The 25,663-nt window shown below is 55.1% G+C and overlaps 2 protein-coding genes across 5 annotated transcripts; both read left to right on the top strand.

Annotated features, from left to right (window-relative positions):
- Positions 1-10,335: 10,335 nt before the first annotated feature.
- LOC310888899 (adenosine 5'-monophosphoramidase HINT1-like) lies at positions 10,336-13,888 on the top strand. Its single transcript, XM_083852540.1, has 3 exons — positions 10,336-10,527; positions 11,953-12,058; positions 12,762-13,888. The coding sequence occupies exons 1-3, from the start codon at positions 10,385-10,387 to the stop codon at positions 13,014-13,016; spliced, it is 504 nt and encodes a 167-aa protein (XP_083708666.1). The 5' UTR covers positions 10,336-10,384; the 3' UTR covers positions 13,017-13,888.
- Positions 13,889-18,357: 4,469 nt separating this feature from the next.
- LOC310888901 (adenosine 5'-monophosphoramidase HINT1-like) lies at positions 18,358-25,482 on the top strand. Of its 4 annotated transcripts, XM_083852543.1 has the most exons (4): positions 18,358-18,967; positions 20,389-20,494; positions 22,728-22,774; positions 24,080-25,482. In XM_083852543.1, the coding sequence occupies exons 1-4, from the start codon at positions 18,825-18,827 to the stop codon at positions 24,159-24,161; spliced, it is 378 nt and encodes a 125-aa protein (XP_083708669.1). In that variant the 5' UTR covers positions 18,358-18,824; the 3' UTR covers positions 24,162-25,482. The 4 variants fall into 4 exon arrangements, 2 of the variants coding, with proteins under 2 accessions (XP_083708669.1, XP_083708668.1); XM_083852542.1 differs by lacking the exons at positions 22,728-22,774; positions 24,080-25,482 and adding an exon at positions 21,198-22,323 and having other exon boundaries at positions 18,787-18,967; XR_014576245.1 differs by lacking the exon at positions 20,389-20,494 and having other exon boundaries at positions 22,728-25,482.
- The last annotated feature ends 181 nt before the right edge of the window (positions 25,483-25,663 follow it).

Raw genomic sequence — 25,663 nt, 5'->3', positions numbered from 1 at the left:
CAAATCCATACCTCTCCAATTTAGAGAGAAGAATGTGGTGAGGGACCGTATCAAAGGCTTTGCTCAGTCCAGGTGGCATATCCTATCCCAGGAGTGGTTTCAGCCGTAAACAACAAACAGTTACGAGGAGAGGTGTAGCTCTGTAAATATTTTTGTTGCCTTGGGTGAATTGGTGTCTGGTCGCACTGAGTGGCCCGCGTGGTAGCTGGGAGATGGCCGACGGGGAGGACTGAGATGTTAAAGCTGCCTGTGGTTGCCTGCCCCCAGCCCCAGCCCCAGCCCCGTCCCCGTGTGCCATCCCGATGGCAGTAGCGCCTGGAACCTCAAACTAAAGCGAGCGTATTCTGATGTCGTTACCCTCCAAGCCTGTCAGAGAGGCAGAAGCGCTGTGGCCTACTCAGGCAGGAACCGCGCGTGTGGGGACGGCCACGTCCCTGCCGCCGTGTCGGGCCAGTTTGAGCTCCGCTCTCCCTGGGGCTGCTGCAGGGCACCGCGGACCACGCTTGGGCAGCCTTGGGGGGCACTGCCTATTTTTCCAGAAGCCTCCTCCCCAGCTGAGCACAAACCCAGTTGTGATGTGCCAGGGCTGAGCACAGGCTTTGTATTCCTCCCCGCCACCCCGTGCGCGGGAGGTGCAGCTTTCCCCCTTAGAAACACCAGCAGTTGAAGTGGGGCTCTCAGGGAAGGTTGTGGAGCAACTTCTGAAAAGGTAAGGCCTGCCCTGGCAAAAGCGGGGATCTGCCTGCGGGGAGCAGCGCCCAAAAGCCACCAGCGTGTTTGGGGTGGAGCTGATAGGGTCATAAATAATAGTTGGGGCTACGAGCGCGAGGTCCCGCATTTGGTCCGGGGCAATCCTAAGCACGAATCCAGGCTGGGCGGAGAATGGATGGAGAGCAGCTCTGAGGAGAAGGGCCTGGGGGCGTTGGTTGATGAGAAGCTCGTCAACCGGAGCCGGCAATGCAATGGACGCTTGCAGCCCGGAAAGCCACCCGTATCCTGGGCCGCATCAAAAGGAGGGCGGCCGGCAAGTCGAGGGAGGTGATTCTCCCTCTCTGCTGCTGTGCTCTTGTGAGGCCCCACCTAGAGTAAGTACTGTGTTCAGCTCTGGGGCCCCCAGCACAAGAAGGACGGGGACGTACTAGAACGCGTCCAGAGGAGGGCCACGAAGATGACCAGGGGGCTGGGGCACCTCTCCCAGGAAGGCAGGCTGAGGGAGTTGGGGTGGTTCAGCCTGGAGAGAGAAGAGAAGGCTCCGGGGAGACCTTGGAGGGGCCTTCCAGTACCCAAAGGGGGGGCCCTACAGGAAAGCTGGGGAGGGACTCTTTGTCAGGGAGAGGAGCGATAGGGCAAGGAGTAATGGTTTTAAACTCAAAGAGGGTAGACTTAGACTGGATAGTTGGAAGAGATTCTTTCCTGAGAGGGGGGTGAGGCACTGGAACGGGTTGCCAGGAGAAGTGGCGGATGCCCCGTCCCTGGAAGTGTTTAAGGCCAGGTTGGATGGGGCTTTGAGCAACGTGGTCTAGTGGAAGGTGTCCCTGCCCAGGGCGGGGGGGTTGGAATTAGGTGATCTTTAAGTAAGGTCCCTGCCAAGCCAAGCCATGCTATGATTCTATGATCGGAGCAACCGTTCTGTGGAGCTCGTTTCCCAGCCGTGCAGGGCCCGGCTTCCCTCCGCGGAGCCGCCCAGCCCGTTTTCGGGCGCCCACTTCCTCCCTCCCGGTCGGATCCCTCCGCGCCCCGAGGGCACGCGACCTCCCTGAGCGCCGATAAGCACCGGGTCGACGGGAGCGGAGCCGCCGAGAGGGCGGGGACAAGGGAAGAGGGCAGGCGAGGCAGCCAATCGAGGCGCGGGAGCGGTCGGCGGCGATCTGTCGGCCCAATGAGCGCCGCGGAGGGCCGGGCCGAGTGCGGGAAGGGAGGGGGCGTTGTACCGAGCGGGCGCCGTCATGGCCGACGGGATCGTTAGGGCGCAGGCCGCCTGGCCCGGCGGCGGCGCTGCCGCTGCAGCCGCTTTCGGAGAGGTCGCCTGCAAGGGCAAGGAGGTCCCCGCCAACGTTCTCCGTGAGGATGAGCGGTCGTGGGCGAGGAGGTAGCCGCGGCGTCGTCGTGCGAGTCTTCTCTTTCCTTCCTTCCCTCGGCCGCTCGCAGGCCCTCTGAAACGAGGGCCCGTCGCGGGTCCCGGGAGTGCGGCAGGGCGGGTGGTGGCCTTGCTGCGGGAGGGAGGGACGGACGGACGGACGGACGGTCGGTCGGTCGGTCGGGGTCTCTCCGGCTCGTGGCGCTCTCTACTGCAGCGCCTCTAAAACCCCGCGCTTCTTCGGTGCGCGTCCCGCCTGCCCCCGGGGTGCCACGGCGCGTACTGGGTCGCCGGCGCAGTCGGTCTCCTTGGGGGTTCGGACTGCCTGCGTATAGGCAGCGAGCATCGCAGTAGTGACCGTAATCAGTCATTTCTGCGTAGCAGAAACGCAGGTCTTGATGCGCCTCGTGACAGCGTTCTAGAGACGCCCCGGCTCGGCCGTGCTAGGCTTTGGTTATGGCACCACCCCCACCGCGCACGCGAGCGCACGCTCTCTCCAAAGTGGCTTGTGAAAGGGAAGAATTGCAGCTTTTCCTAGCTTTCTTAAACATCTAGAAGCCAGTCAATCCCGCAGGCTGCTGGTCCTCACTTGAGGCGGGGGGGGAACTTAGAACTGCTTTTGGAGTGTAGTTGGCTATAGCGAATGGTCTTGAATTTGCTTAGCTCGCTGTACCGAAGGCCTGTTTCACAGTTGAGCGATGTTATAGGGGGGAGAAGTGTGAGGAAGGCTCGTAATTCTCGATTGTCGCGCAGTGAAAGGCGATGGTGAGTAAGAAGTGCAAAGCATCTGTGGAATCGAGTCTTATCGGCGCTGTTTCAGTCGCATCTAAAATAAATAAAACTGCCGGAAGTCGCTAATCTGAAGTACTCGGCTGTCTCGTTGCCCCCGTCACCTTGCGTGCTGGATCCTGCTTCTGGTGCCGTATGCAGTTTCGGTCTGCTGGTGATTTGGGGAGTTCCCTCGCAATTAGTTGCGAGTCGATGGTTTCCTACAGATCGGTGGTATTCGTGTTTCGCAGGTGATACCTTGGCCTCGGTCTGGAGGTGTCTGACGTAGAGCCGGCCGTAACGGGCTAACTTGGAATGTTCTTTCCCCTGAGTACGTGGCGTTATCGAGGACGGAGAGTTTATACAGCCTCAGCCGGATTACTCCGGGTTCTTTGAAGATGCCTTCCTACCTCTGGCCGAGGCAATATTTGGACATAACTGAAGGACAGTTAGCAATTGTTTGCCGCTTGTGTGTTTTGCGTGTAGAAGGTAGAGAACTTTGCCTATTCAAAGATCGCTTAAGAAGAATCGCTGTTTTGTCGTGCGCGTTTGGGGTACCTGATAATCTGCTTCGGTAGGACGAGTTCGGTGGGGCATAGTGATTTGCTTAAGCTGTTGCCTTTCTCTGAAGCTGACTGCGTTGTAACTGTTTACTCTTCCTCCAGCGCCTTGCGTTCCGTGATAGTTCGCCTCAGGCTCCAGTGTTTTTTCCTAGTCCTTCCTGAGAAGGCAGTTGTCCGGTTATGTGAAGCAGAAGATTCTGGCGGACCCGTGAGTACTGTGGGAGCTTTCTTTTCGCTAGGCTGGCTGTACCTGTAACTAGTTTGTAACTTCCTAGACTCTTTCCCGTCCCCTCTTTTCCTCTGGATGTTGCGGAGGGGCGCACAGTAGGCTATTTTGGGTTTTCCGATGCTGTAGTCTTTTGCCTCTAGCTTGTAATGGAGTTGAGCTTTTTGACTAAGAGCGGCGATATAAAGCGATGCTGGTCTCCGGCTACGCGCTTGTAGTGCAAAAAGCAGTGTTGTTCCGAAGTACGGTCTGATGCCCGTTTTCACGGTTTCCAGACAGCGGCGGTGGTACTTTGACTATGCAGAAGAGGGCTTGGGGTTTGGGCAGGTCAGAGGCGAGGAAAGGGAAAGCTGGTTGAGCGGCGCTGGGTGTTTGTTTCGCTGTTAGCTATGCAAGTCAAGTTCCAAGGCTTTGTGAGGCCACGCAAAAGAAAAGGCACCGTGAAGCTTTTATTTTCCGCCAGAGCGGCTTACGTTGCCCGAAGCTATGACGGGGGCTTTAACCCCCGAGACAAATTTAGCTTCTGTGACTGTTTTGTAGTCTGTTCCCGTCTAGAGGGTAATTCAAAGAGCAGCGGTTGAATCGTGAAGGATTAGCTAACCGTGTTCTGTGGATGGTTCTCCGCTCGCGTTCGTTCTGTGCGTCGTGGCACGTTATGTTAGGTAACGTTATTTCCTTTTTCCAGCTTCTTGGGCGTGTAATGGTTGTTGGCAAGAAGTGTGCTGCTAACCTGGACCTGACCAATGGATTCCGGATGGCTGTGAATGCCCACCCTCGGGCCCTTCGGGCTGTCGTGTACATCTACGTATTCTGGGTGGCGGTCAGTTGGGCCGGCCTCCTGGCTAAGGTTTTTGCACCGCAGGCGTCACTGCACGCGTACGGGTCGCCGCCGAGTAGGTTTCATATGTTGCCCGTCAATCTAGCCCCTGTTGATGTATGATTTTTTTTTTTTTTTTTTTTCCTGGACGGCTGTCTATGGAGGGTAATAAAGAGCTTTGAGCAGCATTTGCACAATAAAGATGGAGCATGGGGATATGACCTCTGTCTTGTGTGTCTTGCCGATGGAAATAGTTCTGCAAGTTAAAAGAATGTTTCGGTCTGTTGACAGTGTCGTGTAGATGGTGGTTTGCCCAGTCATTTGAAACGCGAAGATAGAAGCGCTCGGCGGTCCTGTGGGTCTCCATCTCCCTAAGACGATCTAGGATGTGCTGTGTGTTTGAGGCCTTGCTATCTTCCCCCTGCTCCCAAATAAAAGGGCGTGCTTTTATTGCGAAACAGCCGCATCGAGCACTGGCAGATGTAGAACCAGAGAAGAATAAGGTTGGAAGAAAGCTTCCAGGCATCGTCTGTTGTCTGCCCCTGTCCCGAGGAGGCAGAATAAACTCTACCCGGTGTGATTTCTGACAGGTGCTTGTCAGCCTGTTCTTGACTACCGTAGGAGTTTTGCTACCGCTTTCTTTTCAGTCGTGGGTTTCGCAACTTCGAGAAGTAATTTCTCCCACAGACGCTTTTCAAAGCGTAGAAGGCTCTGGGATGCTTGAGTCGGCTTCTGAACGTTCAAGACTCGGCTGCCGTTCCCTTTATTTTTTTGTATGTATTTTTAGAGTCTTCTTTTTTTCTAAACGAAGTCCGTTGTTCAGGAACTAGAAGAAGGATTAGCTAAAGGCACCATAAGGCGTTTAAATGCGATCACCTCTCGTGCTTTGTTAGACCTCTGGCTTTGCTGTGCTCCTTGTTTAATTGCGGTTACGTTCAAGGCTTACTGGAGCGTGGGAGCGTTAAAATGCTATTAAATATTTTTAGTGTTTGAAACTTGCTAATGAAATGATTTTTGTGACTCCGTTCCTCACAAAGAAACTCGATTCCTTAGCAGGAGGAATGATCTTTGTTACTGGATCTGTTTGCGGGGTTAACGATTGCAGCTGTGAATGACTAAAGTCTTTTGAAGAAGCTGAATGATAAAAACCAAACCGAAACAAGAAACAGCCCTTGTTCTACTCGAAGTAATATAGAATTTGCCGTTTGCGGGGTCAGATGAAAATAGTTGTGGAAGTCAACTACTTGGGGGGGGGGAGGGGAGGGGAGGGGAGGGAGGGGTGGGTGGAGGTGGAGATGCTGTTGCCCTTTCAGGGAAAGCTTCTTAAATTGGCACTTGATCAACTGTTCTGTTTCTGTATTTGTCCTTGGTCTCTTTCATTGGTCTGTTTTGTTGACGTAGAAGAGCCCATGGAACTGCTCAAAGAAACCTGTGCAAATGGACCTTGAGTAAGTATTTACGTGTTCAACTGTTCCCCAGTCGGTCTAGCTAATGCTATCAGCGCTTGTAGTCTTTCACAAAAGGTGTTTAATTCCTGAGAAAGTAGAGGAGGAAGACGATTGGTAATCTCTTTGCTTAATAGGCACTGTTAGACAACCGATTGGTAATCTCTTTGCTTAATAGGCACTGTTAGACAACCGTAGAAGGTGAAGAAATTTGCCCCCGAGGCACCAATTTGACCCTTCCTTTAGCCTGTACGCTTTCAAAGAGCATATCATAGAACCATAGAATGGCCTGGGTTGAAAAGCACCTTAAAGATCATCTAGTTTCAACCCCCCTGCTCTGGGCAGCGTTGCCAACCGCTAGAGCAGGCTGCCCAGAGCCGCGTCCAGCCTGGCCTTGAATGCTTCCAGGGATGGGGCATCCAGAACCTCTCTGGGCAACCCGTTCCAGTGCCTCACCGCCCTCTGAGTGAAAAACTTTCTCCTAATATCTAAGCTAAATCTCCCCTGTCTTAGTTTAAAACCATTCCCCCTTGTCCTATCGCTATCAACACGTGTATTTTTACTCCTGTATATACAGATTCGTAGGGGTTGGAAGGGACCTCAAGAGATCGTCGGGTCCAACCCCCCTGCCAGAGCAGGTTCCCTAGAGCAGGCTGCCCAGGTAGGCGTCCAGACGGGCCTTGAATATCTCCGGTGAAGGAGACTCTACAACCTCCCCGGGCAGCCTGTTCCAGCGCTCCGTCACCCTCACCGTGAAGAAGTTCTTTCGCATGTTGGTGCGGAACTTCCTGTGCTCCAGTTTTTGGCCGTTGCCCCTTGTCCTATCCCCACAAACCACTGAAAAGAGGGTGGCCAAGTCCCACTGTCTCCCACACTTAAGATATTTGTAATCATTGATAAGATCCCCTCTCAGTCTTCTCTTCTCAAGGCTGAACAGGCCCAGGTCTCTCAGTCTTTGCTCATAGGGGAGATGCTCCAGGCCCCGTATCATCTTTGTTGCCCTCCGCTGGACTCTTTCCAGGAGATCCCTGTCTCTCTTTGTACTGGGGAGCCCAGAACCGGACACGGTACTACCAGGCGAGGCCTGCCCAGGGCAGAGTAGAGGGGGAGGATCACCTCCCTTGACCTGCTGGCCACGCTCCTTTTAACGCACGCCAGGATCCCATTGGCCTTCTTGGCCACCAGGGCACGCCGCTGGCTCATGGTCAACCTGTCGTCCACCAGGACCCCCGGGTCCTTCTCCGCAGCGCTCCTCTCCAGCAGGTCATCCCCCAGCCTGTACTGATACACGCGGTTGTTCCTTCCCAGGTGCAGGACTCTACGCTTGCTCTTGTTAAACTTCATTTGGCTTCTTCCTGCCCAGCTCTCCAGCCCGCCCAGGTCTCGCTGAATGGCAGCACAGCCTTCTGGCGTGTCGGCCACTCCTCCCAGCTTTGTATCATCGGCGTACTTGCTGAGGCTGGACACTATTCCCTCGTCAAGGTCGGCGATGAAGATGTTGAACAAGACCGGACCCAGCACCGACCCCTGGGGAACACCGCTAGTCACAGGGCTGCAGCCGGACTCTGCGCCGCCGATCACCACCCTCTGAGCTCGGCCGGTCAGCCAGGTCTCAACCCACCTTACCGTCCACTCGTCTATCCCACGCTTTCTCAGCTTTGCTAGCAGGACGTCGTGGGAGACAGCATCGGAAGCCTTGCTAAAGTCAAGGTAGATGACATCCACTGCTCTCCCTCCATCAACGCAGCTGGTGATGCCATCATAGAAGGCAACGAGGTCGGTCGAGCACGATTTCCCCTTGGTGAATCCATGCTGACTACTCCTCATAACCTCCTTCTCTTCCAATGGCTTGGAGATGGCATCCAGAACAAGCTGTTCCAACACCTTTCCAGCTGTTCCAACACCTGTCCAGGGACGGAGGTGAGACTGACCTTTCCAAGAGCTCCACATCCTTCTTGTGCTGGGGGCCCCAGGCCTGCACGCAGTATTCCAGGCGGGGTCTCCCAAGAGCAGGGTAGAGGGGGATAATCACCTCCCTCTCCCTGCTGGCCACCCCTTTGTTAATGCAGCCCAGGACACAGTTGGCCTTCCGGGCTGCAAGCGCGCGCTGCTGGCTCGTGTCCAGCTTCTCGTCCATCAGGACCCCCAAGTCCTTCTCCGCAGGGCTGCTCTCAAGTTCTTCTTCTCCCAGTCTATAGAAATACCTGGGATTGCCCCAGCCCAAGGTCAACGCCTTGCACTTGGCCTTGTTGAACCTCATTAGGTTCTCATGGGCCCACTTCTCCGGCCTGTCCAGGTCCCTCCGGACGGCATCCCTTCCCTCTGTTGTATCGACTGCACCGCTCAGCTTGGTGTCATCTGCAAACTTGCTCGATTCCGTCGTCTGTGTCATTGCTAAAGATGTTGAAGAGCACCGGTCCCGAGGCCGACCCCTGAGGGACACCGCTTGTGACCGGCCTCCACCCAGACATAGAGCCGTTGACCACAACCCTTTGGCTGCGACCAGCCAACCAATTCTTTATCCGCCCAGCAGTCCATCCTTCAAATCCATACCTCTCCAATTTAGAGAGAAGAATGTGGTGAGGGACCGTATCAAAGGCTTTGCTCAGTCCAGGTGGCATATCCTATCCCAGGAGTGGTTTCAGCCGTAAACAACAAACAGTTACGAGGAGAGGTGTAGCTCTGTAAATATTTTTGTTGCCTTGGGTGAATTGGTGTCTGGTCGCACTGAGTGGCCCGCGTGGTAGCTGGGAGATGGCCGACGGGGAGGACTGAGATGTTAAAGCTGCCTGTGGTTGCCTGCCCCCAGCCCCAGCCCCAGCCCCGTCCCCGTGTGCCATCCCGATGGCAGTAGCGCCTGGAACCTCAAACTAAAGCGAGCGTATTCTGATGTCGTTACCCTCCAAGCCTGTCAGAGAGGCAGAAGCGCTGTGGCCTACTCAGGCAGGAACCGCGCGTGTGGGGACGGCCACGTCCCTGCCGCCGTGTCGGGCCAGTTTGAGCTCCGCTCTCCCTGGGGCTGCTGCAGGGCACCGCGGACCACGCTTGGGCAGCCTTGGGGGGCACTGCCTATTTTTCCAGAAGCCTCCTCCCCAGCTGAGCACAAACCCAGTTGTGATGTGCCAGGGCTGAGCACAGGCTTTGTATTCCTCCCCGCCACCCCGTGCGCGGGAGGTGCAGCTTTCCCCCTTAGAAACACCAGCAGTTGAAGTGGGGCTCTCAGGGAAGGTTGTGGAGCAACTTCTGAAAAGGTAAGGCCTGCCCTGGCAAAAGCGGGGATCTGCCTGCGGGGAGCAGCGCCCAAAAGCCACCAGCGTGTTTGGGGTGGAGCTGATAGGGTCATAAATAATAGTTGGGGCTACGAGCGCGAGGTCCCGCATTTGGTCCGGGGCAATCCTAAGCACGAATCCAGGCTGGGCGGAGAATGGATGGAGAGCAGCTCTGAGGAGAAGGGCCTGGGGGCGTTGGTTGATGAGAAGCTCGTCAACCGGAGCCGGCAATGCAATGGACGCTTGCAGCCCGGAAAGCCACCCGTATCCTGGGCCGCATCAAAAGGAGGGCGGCCGGCAAGTCGAGGGAGGTGATTCTCCCTCTCTGCTGCTGTGCTCTTGTGAGGCCCCACCTAGAGTAAGTACTGTGTTCAGCTCTGGGGCCCCCAGCACAAGAAGGACGGGGACGTACTAGAACGCGTCCAGAGGAGGGCCACGAAGATGACCAGGGGGCTGGGGCACCTCTCCCAGGAAGGCAGGCTGAGGGAGTTGGGGTGGTTCAGCCTGGAGAGAGAAGAGAAGGCTCCGGGGAGACCTTGGAGGGGCCTTCCAGTACCCAAAGGGGGGGCCCTACAGGAAAGCTGGGGAGGGACTCTTTGTCAGGGAGAGGAGCGATAGGGCAAGGAGTAATGGTTTTAAACTCAAAGAGGGTAGACTTAGACTGGATAGTTGGAAGAGATTCTTTCCTGAGAGGGGGGTGAGGCACTGGAACGGGTTGCCAGGAGAAGTGGCGGATGCCCCGTCCCTGGAAGTGTTTAAGGCCAGGTTGGATGGGGCTTTGAGCAACGTGGTCTAGTGGAAGGTGTCCCTGCCCAGGGCGGGGGGGTTGGAATTAGGTGATCTTTAAGTAAGGTCCCTGCCAAGCCAAGCCATGCTATGATTCTATGATCGGAGCAACCGTTCTGTGGAGCTCGTTTCCCAGCCGTGCAGGGCCCGGCTTCCCTCCGCGGAGCCGCCCAGCCCGTTTTCGGGCGCCCACTTCCTCCCTCCCGGTCGGATCCCTCCGCGCCCCGAGGGCACGCGACCTCCCTGAGCGCCGATAAGCACCGGGTCGACGGGAGCGGAGCCGCCGAGAGGGCGGGGACAAGGGAAGAGGGCAGGCGAGGCAGCCAATCGAGGCGCGGGAGCGGTCGGCGGCGATCTGTCGGCCCAATGAGCGCCGCGGAGGGCCGGGCCGAGTGCGGGAAGGGAGGGGGCGTTGTACCGAGCGGGCGCCGTCATGGCCGACGGGATCGTTAGGGCGCAGGCCGCCTGGCCCGGCGGCGGCGCTGCCGCTGCAGCCGCTTTCGGAGAGGTCGCCTGCAAGGGCAAGGAGGTCCCCGCCAACGTTCTCCGTGAGGATGAGCGGTCGTGGGCGAGGAGGTAGCCGCGGCGTCGTCGTGCGAGTCTTCTCTTTCCTTCCTTCCCTCGGCCGCTCGCAGGCCCTCTGAAACGAGGGCCCGTCGCGGGTCCCGGGAGTGCGGCAGGGCGGGTGGTGGCCTTGCTGCGGGAGGGAGGGACGGACGGACGGACGGACGGACGGTCGGTCGGTCGGTCGGGGTCTCTCCGGCTCGTGGCGCTCTCTACTGCAGCGCCTCTAAAACCCCGCGCTTCTTCGGTGCGCGTCCCGCCTGCCCCCGGGGTGCCACGGCGCGTACTGGGTCGCCGGCGCAGTCGGTCTCCTTGGGGGTTCGGACTGCCTGCGTATAGGCAGCGAGCATCGCAGTAGTGACCGTAATCAGTCATTTCTGCGTAGCAGAAACGCAGGTCTTGATGCGCCTCGTGACAGCGTTCTAGAGACGCCCCGGCTCGGCCGTGCTAGGCTTTGGTTATGGCACCACCCCCACCGCGCACGCGAGCGCACGCTCTCTCCAAAGTGGCTTGTGAAAGGGAAGAATTGCAGCTTTTCCTAGCTTTCTTAAACATCTAGAAGCCAGTCAATCCCGCAGGCTGCTGGTCCTCACTTGAGGCGGGGGGGGAACTTAGAACTGCTTTTGGAGTGTAGTTGGCTATAGCGAATGGTCTTGAATTTGCTTAGCTCGCTGTACCGAAGGCCTGTTTCACAGTTGAGCGATGTTATAGGGGGGAGAAGTGTGAGGAAGGCTCGTAATTCTCGATTGTCGCGCAGTGAAAGGCGATGGTGAGTAAGAAGTGCAAAGCATCTGTGGAATCGAGTCTTATCGGCGCTGTTTCAGTCGCATCTAAAATAAATAAAACTGCCGGAAGTCGCTAATCTGAAGTACTCGGCTGTCTCGTTGCCCCCGTCACCTTGCGTGCTGGATCCTGCTTCTGGTGCCGTATGCAGTTTCGGTCTGCTGGTGATTTGGGGAGTTCCCTCGCAATTAGTTGCGAGTCGATGGTTTCCTACAGATCGGTGGTATTCGTGTTTCGCAGGTGATACCTTGGCCTCGGTCTGGAGGTGTCTGACGTAGAGCCGGCCGTAACGGGCTAACTTGGAATGTTCTTTCCCCTGAGTACGTGGCGTTATCGAGGACGGAGAGTTTATACAGCCTCAGCCGGATTACTCCGGGTTCTTTGAAGATGCCTTCCTACCTCTGGCCGAGGCAATATTTGGACATAACTGAAGGACAGTTAGCAATTGTTTGCCGCTTGTGTGTTTTGCGTGTAGAAGGTAGAGAACTTTGCCTATTCAAAGATCGCTTAAGAAGAATCGCTGTTTTGTCGTGCGCGTTTGGGGTACCTGATAATCTGCTTCGGTAGGACGAGTTCGGTGGGGCATAGTGATTTGCTTAAGCTGTTGCCTTTCTCTGAAGCTGACTGCGTTGTAACTGTTTACTCTTCCTCCAGCGCCTTGCGTTCCGTGATAGTTCGCCTCAGGCTCCAGTGTTTTTTCCTAGTCCTTCCTGAGAAGGCAGTTGTCCGGTTATGTGAAGCAGAAGATTCTGGCGGACCCGTGAGTACTGTGGGAGCTTTCTTTTCGCTAGGCTGGCTGTACCTGTAACTAGTTTGTAACTTCCTAGACTCTTTCCCGTCCCCTCTTTTCCTCTGGATGTTGCGGAGGGGCGCACAGTAGGCTATTTTGGGTTTTCCGATGCTGTAGTCTTTTGCCTCTAGCTTGTAATGGAGTTGAGCTTTTTGACTAAGAGCGGCGATATAAAGCGATGCTGGTCTCCGGCTACGCGCTTGTAGTGCAAAAAGCAGTGTTGTTCCGAAGTACGGTCTGATGCCCGTTTTCACGGTTTCCAGACAGCGGCGGTGGTACTTTGACTATGCAGAAGAGGGCTTGGGGTTTGGGCAGGTCAGAGGCGAGGAAAGGGAAAGCTGGTTGAGCGGCGCTGGGTGTTTGTTTCGCTGTTAGCTATGCAAGTCAAGTTCCAAGGCTTTGTGAGGCCACGCAAAAGAAAAGGCACCGTGAAGCTTTTATTTTCCGCCAGAGCGGCTTACGTTGCCCGAAGCTATGACGGGGGCTTTAACCCCCGAGACAAATTTAGCTTCTGTGACTGTTTTGTAGTCTGTTCCCGTCTAGAGGGTAATTCAAAGAGCAGCGGTTGAATCGTGAAGGATTAGCTAACCGTGTTCTGTGGATGGTTCTCCGCTCGCGTTCGTTCTGTGCGTCGTGGCACGTTATGTTAGGTAACGTTATTTCCTTTTTCCAGCTTCTTGGGCGTGTAATGGTTGTTGGCAAGAAGTGTGCTGCTAACCTGGACCTGACCAATGGATTCCGGATGGCTGTGAATGCCCACCCTCGGGCCCTTCGGGCTGTCGTGTACATCTACGTATTCTGGGTGGCGGTCAGTTGGGCCGGCCTCCTGGCTAAGGTTTTTGCACCGCAGGCGTCACTGCACGCGTACGGGTCGCCGCCGAGTAGGTTTCATATGTTGCCCGTCAATCTAGCCCCTGTTGACGTATGATTTTTTTTTTTTTTTTTTTTCCTGGACGGCTGTCTATGGAGGGTAATAAAGAGCTTTGAGCAGCATTTGCACAATAAAGATGGAGCATGGGGATATGACCTCTGTCTTGTGTGTCTTGCCGATGGAAATAGTTCTGCAAGTTAAAAGAATGTTTCGGTCTGTTGACAGTGTCGTGTAGATGGTGGTTTGCCCAGTCATTTGAAACGCGAAGATAGAAGCGCTCGGCGGTCCTGTGGGTCTCCATCTCCCTAAGACGATCTAGGATGTGCTGTGTGTTTGAGGCCTTGCTATCTTCCCCCTGCTCCCAAATAAAAGGGCGTGCTTTTATTGCGAAACAGCCGCATCGAGGACTGGCAGATGTAGAACCAGAGAAGAATAAGGTTGGAAGAAAGCTTCCAGGCATCGTCTGTTGTCTGCCCCTGTCCCGAGGAGGCAGAATAAACTCTACCCGGTGTGATTTCTGACAGGTGCTTGTCAGCCTGTTCTTGACTACCGTAGGAGTTTTGCTACCGCTTTCTTTTCAGTCGTGGGTTTCGCAACTTCGAGAAGTAATTTCTCCCACAGACGCTTTTCAAAGCGTAGAAGGCTCTGGGATGCTTGAGTCGGCTTCTGAACGTTCAAGACTCGGCTGCCGTTCCCTTTATTTTTTTGTATGTATTTTTAGAGTCTTCTTTTTTTCTAAACGAAGTCCGTTGTTCAGGAACTAGAAGAAGGATTAGCTAAAGGCACCATAAGGCGTTTAAATGCGATCACCTCTCGTGCTTTGTTAGACCTCTGGCTTTGCTGTGCTCCTTGTTTAATTGCGGTTACGTTCAAGGCTTACTGGAGCGTGGGAGCGTTAAAATGCTATTAAATATTTTTAGTGTTTGAAACTTGCTAATGAAATGATTTTTGTGACTCCGTTCCTCACAAAGAAACTCGATTCCTTAGCAGGAGGAATGATCTTTGTTACTGGATCTGTTTGCGGGGTTAACGATTGCAGCTGTGAATGACTAAAGTCTTTTGAAGAAGCTGAATGATAAAAACCAAACCGAAACAAGAAACAGCCCTTGTTCTACTCGAAGTAATATAGAATTTGCCGTTTGCGGGGTCAGATGAAAATAGTTGTGGAAGTCAACTACTTGGGGGGGGGGGGAGGGGAAGGGAAGGGAGGGGTGGGTGGAGGTGGAGATGCTGTTGCCCTTTCAGGGAAAGCTTCTTAAATTGGCACTTGATCAACTGTTCTGTTTCTGTATTTGTCCTTGGTCTCTTTCATTGGTCTGTTTTGTTGACGTAGAAGAGCCCATGGAACTGCTCAAAGAAACCTGTGCAAATGGACCTTGAGTAAGTATTTACGTGTTCAACTGTTCCCCAGTCGGTCTAGCTAATGCTATCAGCGCTTGTAGTCTTTCACAAAAGGTGTTTAATTCCTGAGAAAGTAGAGGAGGAAGACGATTGGTAATCTCTTTGCTTAATAGGCACTGTTAGACAACCGATTGGTAATCTCTTTGCTTAATAGGCACTGTTAGACAACCGTAGAAGGTGAAGAAATTTGCCCCCGAGGCACCAATTTGACCCTTCCTTTAGCCTGTACGCTTTCAAAGAGCATATCATAGAACCATAGAATGGCCTGGGTTGAAAAGCACCTTAAAGATCATCTAGTTTCAACCCCCCTGCTCTGGGCAGCGTTGCCAACCGCTAGAGCAGGCTGCCCAGAGCCGCGTCCAGCCTGGCCTTGAATGCTTCCAGGGATGGGGCATCCAGAACCTCTCTGGGCAACCCGTTCCAGTGCCTCACCGCCCTCTGAGTGAAAAACTTTCTCCTAATATCTAAGCTAAATCTCCCCTGTCTTAGTTTAAAACCATTCCCCCTTGTCCTATCGCTATCAACACGTGTATTTTTACTCCTGTATATACAGATTCGTAGGGGTTGGAAGGGACCTCAAGAGATCGTCGGGTCCAACCCCCCTGCCAGAGCAGGTTCCCTAGAGCAGGCTGCCCAGGTAGGCGTCCAGACGGGCCTTGAATATCTCCGGTGAAGGAGACTCTACAACCTCCCCGGGCAGCCTGTTCCAGCGCTCCGTCACCCTCACCGTGAAGAAGTTCTTTCGCATGTTGGTGCGGAACTTCCTGTGCTCCAGTTTTTGGCCGTTGCCCCTTGTCCTATCCCCACAAACCACTGAAAAGAGGGTGGCCAAGTCCCACTGTCTCCCACACTTAAGATATTTGTAATCATTGATAAGATCCCCTCTCAGTCTTCTCTTCTCAAGGCTGAACAGGCCCAGGTCTCTCAGTCTTTGCTCATAGGGGAGATGCTCCAGGCCCCGTATCATCTTTGTTGCCCTCCGCTGGACTCTTTCCAGGAGATCCCTGTCTCTCTTTGTACTGGGGAGCCCAGAACCGGACACGGTACTACCAGGCGAGGCCTGCCCAGGGCAGAGTAGAGGGGGAGGATCACCTCCCTTGACCTGCTGGCCACGCTCCTTTTAACGCACGCCAGGATCCCATTGGCCTTCTTGGCCACCAGGGCACGCCGCTGGCTCATGGTCAACCTGTCGTCCACCAGGACCCCCGGGTCCTTCTCCGCAGCGCTCCTCTCCAGCAGGTCATCCCCCAGCCTGTACTGATACACGCGGTTGTTCCTTCCCAGGTGCAGGACTCTACGCTTGCTCTTGTTAAACTTCATTTGGCTTCTTCCTGCCCAGCTCTCCAGCCCGCCCAGGTCTCGCTGAATGGCAGCACAGCCTTCTGGCGTGTCGGCCACTCCTCCCAGCTTTGTATCATCGGCGTACTTGCTGAGGCTGGACACTATTCCCTCGTCAAGGTCGGCGATGAAGATGTTGAACAAGACCGGACCCAGCACCGACCCCTGGGGAACACCGCTAGTCACAGGGCTGCAGCCGGACTCTGCGCCGCCGATCACCACCCTCTGAGCTCGGCCGGTCAGCCAGGTCTCAACCCACCTTACCGTCCACTCGTCTATCCCACGCTTTCTCAGCTTTGCTAGCAGGACGTCGTGGGAGACAGCATCGGAAGCCTTGCTAAAGTCAAGGTAGATGACATCCACTGCTCTCCCTCCATCAACGCAGCTGGTGATGCCATCATAGAAGGCAACGAGGTCGGTCGAGCACGATTTCCCCTTGGTGAATCCATGCTGACTACTCCTCATAACCTCCTTCTCTTCCAATGGCTTGGAGATGGCATCCAGAACAAGCTGTTCCAACACCTTTCCAGCTGTTCCAACACCTTTCCAGGGACGGAGGTGAGACTGACCTTTCCAAGAGCTCCACATCCTTCTTGTGCTGGGGGCCCCAGGCCTGCACGCAGTATTCCAGGTGGGGTCTCCCAAGAGCAGGGTAGAGGGGGATAATCACCTCCCTCTCCCTGCTGGCCACCCCTTTGTTAATGCAGCCCAGGACACAGTTGGCCTTCCGGGCTGCAAGCGCGCGCTGCTGGCTCGTGTCCAGCTTCTCGTCCATCAGGACCCCCAAGTCCTTCTCCGCAGGGCTGCTCTCAAGTTCTTCTTCTCCCAGTCTATAGAAATACCTGGGATTGCCCCAGCCCAAGGTCAACGCCTTGCACTTGGCCTTGTTGAACCTCATTAGGTTCTCATGGGCCCACTTCTCCGGCCTGTCCAGGTCCCTCCGGACGGCATCCCTTCCCTCTGTTGTATCGACTGCACCGCTCAGCTTGGTGTCATCTGCAAACTTGCTCGATTCCGTCGTCTGTGTCATTGCTAAAGATGTTGAAGAGCACCGGTCCCGAGGCCGACCCCTGAGGGACACTGCTTGTGACCGGCCTCCACCCAGACATAGAGCCGTTGACCACAACCCTTTGGCTGCGACCAGCCAACCAATTCTTTATCCGCCCAGCAGTCCATCCTTCAAATCCATACCTCTCCAATTTAGAGAGAAGAATGTGGTGAGGGACCGTATCAAAGGCTTTGCTCAGTCCAGGTGGCATATCCTATCCCAGGAGTGGTTTCAGCCGTAAACAACAAACAGTTACGAGGAGAGGTGTAGCTCTGTAAATATTTTTGTTGCCTTGGGTGAATTGGTGTCTGGTCGCACTGAGTGGCCCGCGTGGTAGCTGGGAGATGGCCGACGGGGAGGACTGAGATGTTAAAGCTGCCTGTGGTTGCCTGCCCCCAGCCCCAGCCCCAGCCCCGTCCCCGTGTGCCATCCCGATGGCAGTAGCGCCTGGAACCTCAAACTAAAGCGAGCGTATTCTGATGTCGTTACCCTCCAAGCCTGTCAGAGAGGCAGAAGCGCTGTGGCCTACTCAGGCAGGAACCGCGCGTGTGGGGACGGCCACGTCCCTGCCGCCGTGTCGGGCCAGTTTGAGCTCCGCTCTCCCTGGGGCTGCTGCAGGGCACCGCGGACCACGCTTGGGCAGCCTTGGGGGGCACTGCCTATTTTTCCAGAAGCCTCCTCCCCAGCTGAGCACAAACCCAGTTGTGATGTGCCAGGGCTGAGCACAGGCTTTGTATTCCTCCCCGCCACCCCGTGCGCGGGAGGTGCAGCTTTCCCCCTTAGAAACACCAGCAGTTGAAGTGGGGCTCTCAGGGAAGGTTGTGGAGCAACTTCTGAAAAGGTAAGGCCTGCCCTGGCAAAAGCGGGGATCTGCCTGCGGGGAGCAGCGCCCAAAAGCCACCAGCGTGTTTGGGGTGGAGCTGATAGGGTCATAAATAATAGTTGGGGCTACGAGCGCGAGGTCCCGCATTTGGTCCGGGGCAATCCTAAGCACGAATCCAGGCTGGGCGGAGAATGGATGGAGAGCAGCTCTGAGGAGAAGGGCCTGGGGGCGTTGGTTGATGAGAAGCTCGTCAACCGGAGCCGGCAATGCAATGGACGCTTGCAGCCCGGAAAGCCACCCGTATCCTGGGCCGCATCAAAAGGAGGGCGGCCGGCAAGTCGAGGGAGGTGATTCTCCCTCTCTGCTGCTGTGCTCTTGTGAGGCCCCACCTAGAGTAAGTACTGTGTTCAGCTCTGGGGCCCCCAGCACAAGAAGGACGGGGACGTACTAGAACGCGTCCAGAGGAGGGCCACGAAGATGACCAGGGGGCTGGGGCACCTCTCCCAGGAAGGCAGGCTGAGGGAGTTGGGGTGGTTCAGCCTGGAGAGAGAAGAGAAGGCTCCGGGGAGACCTTGGAGGGGCCTTCCAGTACCCAAAGGGGGGGCCCTACAGGAAAGCTGGGGAGGGACTCTTTGTCAGGGAGAGGAGCGATAGGGCAAGGAGTAATGGTTTTAAACTCAAAGAGGGTAGACTTAGACTGGATAGTTGGAAGAGATTCTTTCCTGAGAGGGGGGTGAGGCACTGGAACGGGTTGCCAGGAGAAGTGGCGGATGCCCCGTCCCTGGAAGTGTTTAAGGCCAGGTTGGATGGGGCTTTGAGCAACGTGGTCTAGTGGAAGGTGTCCCTGCCCAGGGCGGGGGGGTTGGAATTAGGTGATCTTTAAGTAAGGTCCCTGCCAAGCCAAGCCATGCTATGATTCTATGATCGGAGCAACCGTTCTGTGGAGCTCGTTTCCCAGCCGTGCAGGGCCCGGCTTCCCTCCGCGGAGCCGCCCAGCCCGTTTTCGGGCGCCCACTTCCTCCCTCCCGGTCGGATCCCTCCGCGCCCCGAGGGCACGCGACCTCCCTGAGCGCCGATAAGCACCGGGTCGACGGGAGCGGAGCCGCCGAGAGGGCGGGGACAAGGGAAGAGGGCAGGCGAGGCAGCCAATCGAGGCGCGGGAGCGGTCGGCGGCGATCTGTCGGCCCAATGAGCGCCGCGGAGGGCCGGGCCGAGTGCGGGAAGGGAGGGGGCGTTGTACCGAGCGGGCGCCGTCATGGCCGACGGGATCGTTAGGGCGCAGGCCGCCTGGCCCGGCGGCGGCGCTGCCGCTGCAGCCGCTTTCGGAGAGGTCGCCTGCAAGGGCAAGGAGGTCCCCGCCAACGTTCTCCGTGAGGATGAGCGGTCGTGGGCGAGGAGGTAGCCGCGGCGTCGTCGTGCGAGTCTTCTCTTTCCTTCCTTCCCTCGGCCGCTCGCAGGCCCTCTGAAACGAGGGCCCGTCGCGGGTCCCGGGAGTGCGGCAGGGCGGGTGGTGGCCTTGCTGCGGGAGGGAGGGACGGACGGACGGACGGACGGACGGTCGGTCGGTCGGGGTCTCTCCGGCTCGTGGCGCTCTCTACTGCAGCGCCTCTAAAACCCCGCGCTTCTTCGGTGCGCGTCCCGCCTGCCCCCGGGGTGCCACGGCGCGTACTGGGTCGCCGGCGCAGTCGGTCTCCTTGGGGGTTCGGACTGCCTGCGTATAGGCAGCGAGCATCGCAGTAGTGACCGTAATCAGTCATTTCTGCGTAGCAGAAACGCAGGTCTTGATGCGCCTCGTGACAGCGTTCTAGAGACGCCCCGGCTCGGCCGTGCTAGGCTTTGGTTATGGCACCACCCCCACCGCGCACGCGAGCGCACGCTCTCTCCAAAGTGGCTTGTGAAAGGGAAGAATTGCAGCTTTTCCTAGCTTTCTTAAACATCTAGAAGCCAGTCAATCCCGCAGGCTGCTGGTCCTCACTTGAGGCGGGGGGGGAACTTAGAACTGCTTTTGGAGTGTAGTTGGCTATAGCGAATGGTCTTGAATTTGCTTAGCTCGCTGTACCGAAGGCCTGTTTCACAGTTGAGCGATGTTATAGGGGGGAGAAGTGTGAGGAAGGCTCGTAATTCTCGATTGTCGCGCAGTGAAAGGCGATGGTGAGTAAGAAGTGCAAAGCATCTGTGGAATCGAGTCTTATCGGCGCTGTTTCAGTCGCATCTAAAATAAATAAAACTGCCGGAAGTCGCTAATCTGAAGTACTCGGCTGTCTCGTTGCCCCCGTCACCTTGCGTGCTGGATCCTGCTTCTGGTGCCGTATGCAGTTTCGGTCTGCTGGTGATTTGGGGAGTTCCCTCGCAATTAGTTGCGAGTCGATGGTTTCCTACAGATCGGTGGTATTCGTGTTTCGCAGGTGATACCTTGGCCTCGGTCTGGAGGTGTCTGACGTAGAGCCGGCCGTAACGGGCTAACTTGGAATGTTCTTTCCCCTGAGTACGTGGCGTTATCGAGGACGGAGAGTTTATACAGCCTCAGCCGGATTACTCCGGGTTCTTTGAAGATGCCTTCCTACCTCTGGCCGAGGCAATATTTGGACATAACTGAAGGACAGTTAGCAATTGTTTGCCGCTTGTGTGTTTTGCGTGTAGAAGGTAGAGAACTTTGCCTATTCAAAGATCGCTTAAGAAGAATCGCTGTTTTGTCGTGCGCGTTTGGGGTACCTGATAATCTGCTTCGGTAGGACGAGTTCGGTGGGGCATAGTGATTTGCTTAAGCTGTTGCCTTTCTCTGAAGCTGACTGCGTTGTAACTGTTTACTCTTCCTCCAGCGCCTTGCGTTCCGTGATAGTTCGCCTCAGGCTCCAGTGTTTTTTCCTAGTCCTTCCTGAGAAGGCAGTTGTCCGGTTATGTGAAGCAGAAGATTCTGGCGGACCCGTGAGTACTGTGGGAGCTTTCTTTTCGCTAGGCTGGCTGTACCTGTAACTAGTTTGTAACTTCCTAGACTCTTTCCCGTCCCCTCTTTTCCTCTGGATGTTGCGGAGGGGCGCACAGTAGGCTATTTTGGGTTTTCCGATGCTGTAGTCTTTTGCCTCTAGCTTGTAATGGAGTTGAGCTTTTTGACTAAGAGCGGCGATATAAAGCGATGCTGGTCTCCGGCTACGCGCTTGTAGTGCAAAAAGCAGTGTTGTTCCGAAGTACGGTCTGATGCCCGTTTTCACGGTTTCCAGACAGCGGCGGTGGTACTTTGACTATGCAGAAGAGGGCTTGGGGTTTGGGCAGGTCAGAGGCGAGGAAAGGGAAAGCTGGTTGAGCGGCGCTGGGTGTTTGTTTCGCTGTTAGCTATGCAAGTCAAGTTCCAAGGCTTTGTGAGGCCACGCAAAAGAAAAGGCACCGTGAAGCTTTTATTTTCCGCCAGAGCGGCTTACGTTGCCCGAAGCTATGACGGGGGCTTTAACCCCCGAGACAAATTTAGCTTCTGTGACTGTTTTGTAGTCTGTTCCCGTCTAGAGGGTAATTCAAAGAGCAGCGGTTGAATCGTGAAGGATTAGCTAACCGTGTTCTGTGGATGGTTCTCCGCTCGCGTTCGTTCTGTGCGTCGTGGCACGTTATGTTAGGTAACGTTATTTCCTTTTTCCAGCTTCTTGGGCGTGTAATGGTTGTTGGCAAGAAGTGTGCTGCTAACCTGGACCTGACCAATGGATTCCGGATGGCTGTGAATGCCCACCCTCGGGCCCTTCGGGCTGTCGTGTACATCTACGTATTCTGGGTGGCGGTCAGTTGGGCCGGCCTCCTGGCTAAGGTTTTTGCACCGCAGGCGTCACTGCACGCGTACGGGTCGCCGCCGAGTAGGTTTCATATGTTGCCCGTCAATCTAGCCCCTGTTGATGTATGATTTTTTTTTTTTTTTTTTTCCTGGACGGCTGTCTATGGAGGGTAATAAAGAGCTTTGAGCAGCATTTGCACAATAAAGATGGAGCATGGGGATATGACCTCTGTCTTGTGTGTCTTGCCGATGGAAATAGTTCTGCAAGTTAAAAGAATGTTTCGGTCTGTTGACAGTGTCGTGTAGATGGTGGTTTGCCCAGTCATTTGAAACGCGAAGATAGAAGCGCTCGGCGGTCCTGTGGGTCTCCATCTCCCTAAGACGATCTAGGATGTGCTGTGTGTTTGAGGCCTTGCTATCTTCCCCCTGCTCCCAAATAAAAGGGCGTGCTTTTATTGCGAAACAGCCGCATCGAGGACTGGCAGATGTAGAACCAGAGAAGAATAAGGTTGGAAGAAAGCTTCCAGGCATCGTCTGTTGTCTGCCCCTGTCCCGAGGAGGCAGAATAAACTCTACCCGGTGTGATTTCTGACAGGTGCTTGTCAGCCTGTTCTTGACTACCGTAGGAGTTTTGCTACCGCTTTCTTTTCAGTCGTGGGTTTCGCAACTTCGAGAAGTAATTTCTCCCACAGACGCTTTTCAAAGCGTAGAAGGCTCTGGGATGCTTGAGTCGGCTTCTGAACGTTCAAGACTCGGCTGCCGTTCCCTTTATTTTTTTGTATGTATTTTTAGAGTCTTCTTTTTTTCTAAACGAAGTCCGTTGTTCAGGAACTAGAAGAAGGATTAGCTAAAGGCACCATAAGGCGTTTAAATGCGATCACCTCTCGTGCTTTGTTAGACCTCTGGCTTTGCTGTGCTCCTTGTTTAATTGCGGTTACGTTCAAGGCTTACTGGAGCGTGGGAGCGTTAAAATGCTATTAAATATTTTTAGTGTTTGAAACTTGCTAATGAAATGATTTTTGTGACTCCGTTCCTCACAAAGAAACTCGATTCCTTAGCAGGAGGAATGATCTTTGTTACTGGATCTGTTTGCGGGGTTAACGATTGCAGCTGTGAATGACTAAAGTCTTTTGAAGAAGCTGAATGATAAAAACCAAACCGAAACAAGAAACAGCCCTTGTTCTACTCGAAGTAATATAGAATTTGCCGTTTGCGGGGTCAGATGAAAATAGTTGTGGAAGTCAACTACTTGGGGGGGGGGGGAGGGGAAGGGAAGGGAGGGGTGGGTGGAGGTGGAGATGCTGTTGCCCTTTCAGGGAAAGCTTCTTAAATTGGCACTTGATCAACTGTTCTGTTTCTGTATTTGTCCTTGGTCTCTTTCATTGGTCTGTTTTGTTGACGTAGAAGAGCCCATGGAACTGCTCAAAGAAACCTGTGCAAATGGACCTTGAGTAAGTATTTACGTGTTCAACTGTTCCCCAGTCGGTCTAGCTAATGCTATCAGCGCTTGTAGTCTTTCACAAAAGGTGTTTAATTCCTGAGAAAGTAGAGGAGGAAGACGATTGGTAATCTCTTTGCTTAATAGGCACTGTTAGACAACCGATTGGTAATCTCTTTGCTTAATAGGCACTGTTAGACAACCGTAGAAGGTGAAGAAATTTGCCCCCGAGGCACCAATTTGACCCTTCCTTTAGCCTGTACGCTTTCAAAGAGCATATCATAGAACCATAGAATGGCCTGGGTTGAAAAGCACCTTAAAGATCATCTAGTTTCAACCCCCCTGCTCTGGGCAGCGTTGCCAACCGCTAGAGCAGGCTGCCCAGAGCCGCGTCCAGCCTGGCCTTGAATGCTTCCAGGGATGGGGCATCCAGAACCTCTCTGGGCAACCCGTTCCAGTGCCTCACCGCCCTCTGAGTGAAAAACTTTCTCCTAATATCTAAGCTAAATCTCCCCTGTCTTAGTTTAAAACCATTCCCCCTTGTCCTATCGCTATCAACACGTGTATTTTTACTCCTGTATATACAGATTCGTAGGGGTTGGAAGGGACCTCAAGAGATCGTCGGGTCCAACCCCCCTGCCAGAGCAGGTTCCCTAGAGCAGGCTGCCCAGGTAGGCGTCCAGACGGGCCTTGAATATCTCCGGAGAAGGAGACTCCACAACCTCCCCGGGCAGCCTGTTCCAGCGCTCCGTCACCCTCACCGTGAAGAAGTTCTTTCGCATGTTGGTGCGGAACTTCCTGTGCTCCAGTTTTTGGCCGTTGCCCCTTGTCCTATCCCCACAAACCACTGAAAAGAGGGTGGCCAAGTCCCACTGTCTCCCACACTTAAGATATTTGTAATCATTGATAAGATCCCCTCTCAGTCTTCTCTTCTCAAGGCTGAACAGGCCCAGGTCTCTCAGTCTTTGCTCATAGGGGAGATGCTCCAGGCCCCGTATCATCTTTGTTGCCCTCCGCTGGACTCTTTCCAGGAGATCCCTGTCTCTCTTTGTACTGGGGAGCCCAGAACCGGACACGGTACTACCAGGCGAGGCCTGCCCAGGGCAGAGTAGAGGGGGAGGATCACCTCCCTTGACCTGCTGGCCACGCTCCTTTTAACGCACGCCAGGATCCCATTGGCCTTCTTGGCCACCAGGGCACGCCGCTGGCTCATGGTCAACCTGTCGTCCACCAGGACCCCCGGGTCCTTCTCCGCAGCGCTCCTCTCCAGCAGGTCATCCCCCAGCCTGTACTGATACACGCGGTTGTTCCTTCCCAGGTGCAGGACTCTACGCTTGCTCTTGTTAAACTTCATTTGGCTTCTTCCTGCCCAGCTCTCCAGCCCGCCCAGGTCTCGCTGAATGGCAGCACAGCCTTCTGGCGTGTCGGCCACTCCTCCCAGCTTTGTATCATCGGCGTACTTGCTGAGGCTGGACACTATTCCCTCGTCAAGGTCGGCGATGAAGATGTTGAACAAGACCGGACCCAGCACCGACCCCTGGGGAACACCGCTAGTCACAGGGCTGCAGCCGGACTCTGCGCCGCCGATCACCACCCTCTGAGCTCGGCCGGTCAGCCAGGTCTCAACCCACCTTACCGTCCACTCGTCTATCCCACGCTTTCTCAGCTTTGCTAGCAGGACGTCGTGGGAGACAGTATCGGAAGCCTTGCTAAAGTCAAGGTAGATGACATCCACTGCTCTCCCTCCATCAACGCAGCTGGTGATGCCATCATAGAAGGCAACGAGGTCGGTCGAGCACGATTTCCCCTTGGTGAATCCATGCTGACTACTCCTCATAACCTCCTTCTCTTCCAATGGCTTGGAGATGGCATCCAGAACAAGCTGTTCCAACACCTTTCCAGCTGTTCCAACACCTTTCCAGGGACGGAGGTGAGACTGACCTTTCCAAGAGCTCCACATCCTTCTTGTGCTGGGGGCCCCAGGCCTGCACGCAGTATTCCAGGTGGGGTCTCCCAAGAGCAGGGTAGAGGGGGATAATCACCTCCCTCTCCCTGCTGGCCACCCCTTTGTTAATGCAGCCCAGGACACAGTTGGCCTTCCGGGCTGCAAGCGCGCGCTGCTGGCTCGTGTCCAGCTTCTCGTCCATCAGGACCCCCAAGTCCTTCTCCGCAGGGCTGCTCTCAAGTTCTTCTTCTCCCAGTCTATAGAAATACCTGGGATTGCCCCAGCCCAAGGTCAGCGCCTTGCACTTGGCCTTGTTGAACCTCATTAGGTTCTCATGGGCCCACTTCTCCGGCCTGTCCAGGTCCCTCCGGACAGCATCCCTTCCCTCTGTTGTATCGACTGCACCGCTCAGCTTGGTGTCATCTGCAAACTTGCTCGATTCCGTCGTCTGTGTCATTGCTAAAGATGTTGAAGAGCACCGGTCCCGAGGCCGACCCCTGAGGGACACTGCTTGTGACCGGCCTCCACCCAGACATAGAGCCGTTGACCACAACCCTTTGGCTGCGACCAGCCAACCAATTCTTTATCCGCCCAGCAGTCCATCCTTCAAATCCATACCTCTCCAATTTAGAGAGAAGAATGTGGTGAGGGACCGTATCAAAGGCTTTGCTCAGTCCAGGTGGCATATCCTATCCCAGGAGTGGTTTCAGCCGTAAACAACAAACAGTTACGAGGAGAGGTGTAGCTCTGTAAATATTTTTGTTGCCTTGGGTGAATTGGTGTCTGGTCGCACTGAGTGGCCCGCGTGGTAGCTGGGAGATGGCCGACGGGGAGGACTGAGATGTTAAAGCTGCCTGTGGTTGCCTGCCCCCAGCCCCAGCCCCGTCCCCGTGTGCCATCCCGATGGCAGTAGCGCCTGGAACCTCAAACTAAAGCGAGCGTATTCTGATGTCGTTA

The sequence above is a fragment of the Anser anser genome (genome assembly GCF_964211835.1).
Source record: "Anser anser genome assembly, contig: SUPER_W_unloc_3, whole genome shotgun sequence".
Lineage (NCBI taxonomy): Eukaryota > Metazoa > Chordata > Aves > Anseriformes > Anatidae > Anser > Anser anser.
This window is presented reverse-complemented; position numbering and strand designations above follow the sequence as displayed.

What these genes read in the sequence shown, in the direction of transcription:
- LOC310888899 (XM_083852540.1), top strand. Translation starts at nt 10,385, where the DNA reads ATGGCCGACGGGATCGTTAGGGCGCAGGCCGCCTGGCCCGGCGGCGGC. An exon ending in GAGCGGTCGTGGGCGAGGAG is followed by an intron (nt 10,528 to 11,952) that starts GTAGCCGCGGCG and finishes CTCTTCCTCCAG; the next exon opens with CGCCTTGCGTTCCGTGATAG. An exon ending in CAGAAGATTCTGGCGGACCC is followed by an intron (nt 12,059 to 12,761) that starts GTGAGTACTGTG and finishes TCCTTTTTCCAG; the next exon opens with CTTCTTGGGCGTGTAATGGT.
- LOC310888901 (XM_083852542.1), top strand. Translation starts at nt 18,825, where the DNA reads ATGGCCGACGGGATCGTTAGGGCGCAGGCCGCCTGGCCCGGCGGCGGC. An exon ending in GAGCGGTCGTGGGCGAGGAG is followed by an intron (nt 18,968 to 20,388) that starts GTAGCCGCGGCG and finishes CTCTTCCTCCAG; the next exon opens with CGCCTTGCGTTCCGTGATAG. An exon ending in CAGAAGATTCTGGCGGACCC is followed by an intron (nt 20,495 to 21,197) that starts GTGAGTACTGTG and finishes TCCTTTTTCCAG; the next exon opens with CTTCTTGGGCGTGTAATGGT.